The sequence below is a fragment of the Eimeria maxima genome, genomic scaffold, assembly GCF_000499605.1.
Source record: "Eimeria maxima Weybridge genomic scaffold, Emw_scaff136, whole genome shotgun sequence".
In the NCBI taxonomy this organism is placed as follows: Eukaryota; Apicomplexa; class Conoidasida; order Eucoccidiorida; family Eimeriidae; genus Eimeria; species Eimeria maxima.
In genome coordinates this window covers 39,990-43,540 of record NW_013563479.1, presented here as the reverse complement: position 1 = coordinate 43,540, position 3,551 = coordinate 39,990, and the positions used below count along the sequence as shown (strand labels likewise).

General features: G+C 49.2%; 1 protein-coding gene across 1 annotated transcript; it reads right to left on the bottom strand.

Annotated features, from left to right (window-relative positions):
• Window positions 1-422: 422 nt before the first annotated feature.
• On the bottom strand, window positions 423-2,250 carry EMWEY_00016680 (hypothetical protein, conserved; the record flags this gene model as incomplete). Its single annotated transcript, XM_013477501.1, has 3 exons — window positions 423-644; window positions 744-1,046; window positions 1,957-2,250. The coding sequence occupies 3 exons, from the start codon at window positions 2,248-2,250 to the stop codon at window positions 423-425; spliced, it is 819 nt and encodes a 272-aa protein (XP_013332955.1).
• Window positions 2,251-3,551: the final 1,301 nt, after the last annotated feature.

The window sequence follows — 3,551 nt, the reverse complement described above, 5'->3', positions numbered from 1 at the left end:
TTGCTGCTGCTGCTGCTGACGCCGTAGCAGCAGCAAAACCTGCAGCACCTGCAGCAGCAACGCGTCTATCAACCTCTAAACCCTAAATCCTCCGCTAATATTTTCTGTAGCCTCTACCGAGCGCCAAACCCTAAACCCTAGTTTAGGGTTTCCTGTCTCCTCTAACTACCGCTAAATCGTAAACCCTAGTTTAGGGTTTTCCGTTGCCTCTAGCAACTTCTTAACCGTAAACCCTCATTTAGGGTTTTTCCTCTCGCATCTAGATGCACCTCTAAATAAACCCTAAACCCTAGTTTAGGGTTTAGGGTTTTCGCTTAAACCATAATACAAATATATGAAATATTTGGTCGGATTTTGGTTGTGCCAGCCGGCACAAACCCTAAACCCTAAACCCTAATTTAGGGTTTAGGGTTTAGGGTTTCCTACTCCTCTTCTTCTTCCTCATCAGTGTCTGCCAAGGGTTTATCATTAGGGGAGAGACCCAATGCGTCTCTTAACTGTCTCCAAGCATCAATCGTAAAAGGAGACAATACTGCTTGGCTAGTCTCCACCTTGCTGCTGCTGCTGCTGCTGCTGTTGCTGCTGCTGTTGCTACTACTGCTGCAGCAGCTGCTGGGAATTGTTGTAATAGGCGGCGATGTTGCCTGAGGATAGCAAATGATTGATCACCTCTAAACCCTAAACCCTAAACCCCTACCCCTCTAAACCCTAAACCCTAAACCCTAAACCCTTTTTTTTTTTACCTGTACAGTAAGTAGACCATGATCATCAGCAGCAATAGATATTTTTCCTTGTCTTAATAAACTTGTTAAGGAAAAAATCCTTAGACAAGAAAACGTAAACCCTAATTCTTCTCTAGGGTCTATAACAAGGTCCCACATACATATTCTTGCTGCTGCTGCTGCTGCTGCTGCACCTTCTGTATCTCCTGATGCTGCTGCTTCTGCTGCAGCAGCAGCAGCAGAAGCAGCACGACGCTCCAGGTAACGTAATAACTTCTTTGTTATATGCAATGTTACTGCTTCCCTCCGTTGGTCGCTCGTCGCCTGAAACACACCCAAACCCTAAACCCTAAACCCTAAACCCTAAACCCTAAACCCTTTTTTTTGACTAAAGGGTTTAGGAAAAGGGTTTAGAAAGCTCACCACATCATCTGCAATTAGAGTTTTGCTTGTGGGGTCTTTCTTGCTGCGTCTGTAAGTTGCCCGTCTCCTTGTGCTGCTGCTACCAGCAGCAGGTTGTGCTGCTGCTGCTGCTGCTGCTGCTGATGAGAGAGCAGGAAGAACAGCAGCAGCAGCAGCAGTACCTAATTCACGTAAACCCCAAGAAGAAAGAGAGAGAGGCAATTGTCTCCCTAAGGCAGCAAAAGATAGACCTCCCTCTGGTCTGCTGCACTGCAGCAGCAAACAAACAACACATACTTCCTTCTCCTGCTCCTGCTGCTCCTGCTCCTGCTGCTGCTTATGTTGGTGTTGCTGTTGATGCATCTGCTGCAGCTTCTGCTGCTGCAGCAGCAGCAGCAACAGCAATTTGTACGAGCTTTCTACGGCGGTTGCCGGTGTTGCTGACACGTCTCGCCTAAGAAATTAGGGTTTAGGGTTTAGGGTTTAGGGTTTACAGTTTCTGTCCATCGCTGCAGCAGCAAATGGCTCTTTTCCTGCTGCAGTTGGCGCAGCAACTTCTTTGCTTCTTCTTCTAATGTTGCACTTAATACTGAACCATAAAAACAGCTGCTGCCTACTGCCTGCAGCAGCAGCAGCAGCAGCAGCAACAGCAGCAGCAGCAGGGGTAGAAGCGGTAGCAGCAACGGAGGTAGCAGCAGAGGTAGATAGTACTGGATTGGACCTAGAGAGAGAGAGCTGTTGTATAAATTAGGGTTTAGGGTTTAGGTCTGTTGAGGGTTTATGAGGTGTTAGGGTTTGCGTTAGGGTTTAGGGTTTAGGGTTTAGGGTTTACGTATGTATCCTGTGGGGCCATTGCCTCCAGTAAGTCTCTATCAATCTTGAGGTTGCGCTGCAGCGCGCTGCTGTTTGCTGCTGCTGCTGCTGCTGCTGCTGCTGCTGCTGCTTGCTCCTGCAGCAAGGAGGAGTGTCTAGACAGAGAAGCATATAAACTACAAAGAGACGATCCGCTTAAACATCTTCCTTGCGTGCTGCTGCTGCTGCTGCTGCTGCTGCTGCTGCTGCTGCTGTCGTCAGCAGCAGAGCTGCTGATGCTGCTCAGCAAATCGTCCTCCTGTGATTCGCTCATTGTCTTACATTAGCTGAATCCCCTGCTGCTGCTGCTGCTGCTGCTGTTGCTGCTGCTGCTGTCGATGCTATTGTTGCTGCTCTTGCTGCTGTTGTTGTTTCTGCTGTTGTTGTTCCTACTGCTGTTGTTGTTACTGCGGTGTAACTGCTGCTGCTGCTCCTGCTGCTGCTGTTGGTATGCTGCCTGTTATGCAGAGTGTGTTGCTGCTGCTGCTGCTGCTGCTGCTGTTGCCAGCGCTGCAGCAACAGCAGCTGGTGCTGCCACAACGTAGAGGTGCCCTTCCTGCTGTTGCTCTTAATGCTTCTGCTGCTGTTGCTGCTGCAGTTCCTCCATAGGCAGCTGCAACAAGGGAGCCACCCAGTCAAGAGAAGGGATGGTTTAGGGTCTAGGGTTTAGGGTTTAGGGTTTGTGACTCGGAGAAGAAGGTCCCAGGTCCGCACAACAGCTCGTACAGACAGGGGTTAGGGTTTAGGGTTTAGGGTTTAGGGTTTAGAGTTAGTGGCTGTGAGTACATTTTATGTGTATAAATTGTTTAATAACACAACACTAAACCCTAAACCCTAATTATAATGAGAACAAGTCTGGTGTTTCTGTGCTGCCTTTCGAACCAGCCCTAAACCCTAAACCCTAAACCCTAAACCCTAAACCCTAAACCCTAAACCCTAAACCCTACACTTGCATCCCCTAATGCTGCCTTCTGTTGTATTGATAAGAATAATTTTTTTTGTTTATAATATTTTTTTAATTACTAATTGATTGTTGACTAGGGTTTAGGGTTTAGGGTTTAGGGTTTGTAGACACGGATGGGCATCGACCCAGGGTCTCCGTGTCGGCAGCAGCAGCAACAACAGCAAAGGCAGCAGCAACAGCAGCAGCAGCAGCAGCAGCAAAAACAGCAACGGACAATCGGCTTGATGCCTGCAGCAAACACGAGTTTGCTGCTGCTCCTCTTGCTGCTGCTGCTGCTGCCCGATCAATCTGTCCTTACAACATCAGTAGGCGCTGCAACAGCAGCAACAGCAACAGCAGCAGCAGCAACAGCAACAGAAGTAGCAGCTACAAGAGTAGCAGCAGCAACAGGGATATTCAGGCCATCGGTGCTCTGCCGTATCTGCTCGAGCAGCCAGCAGCAGCAACAGCAGCAGCAACAGCAGCAACAACAGCAGCTGCAAAGAGTTGCTGCCTTCCTGCCTGTAGGCTTCAGCAGCACCACCAGCAGCAGTAGCAGCACCAGCAGCAGCACCAGCAGCACCAGCAGCAGCAGCAGCAGCAAGGGGAGAAGCTTCCTTCGCAGCAGCAGC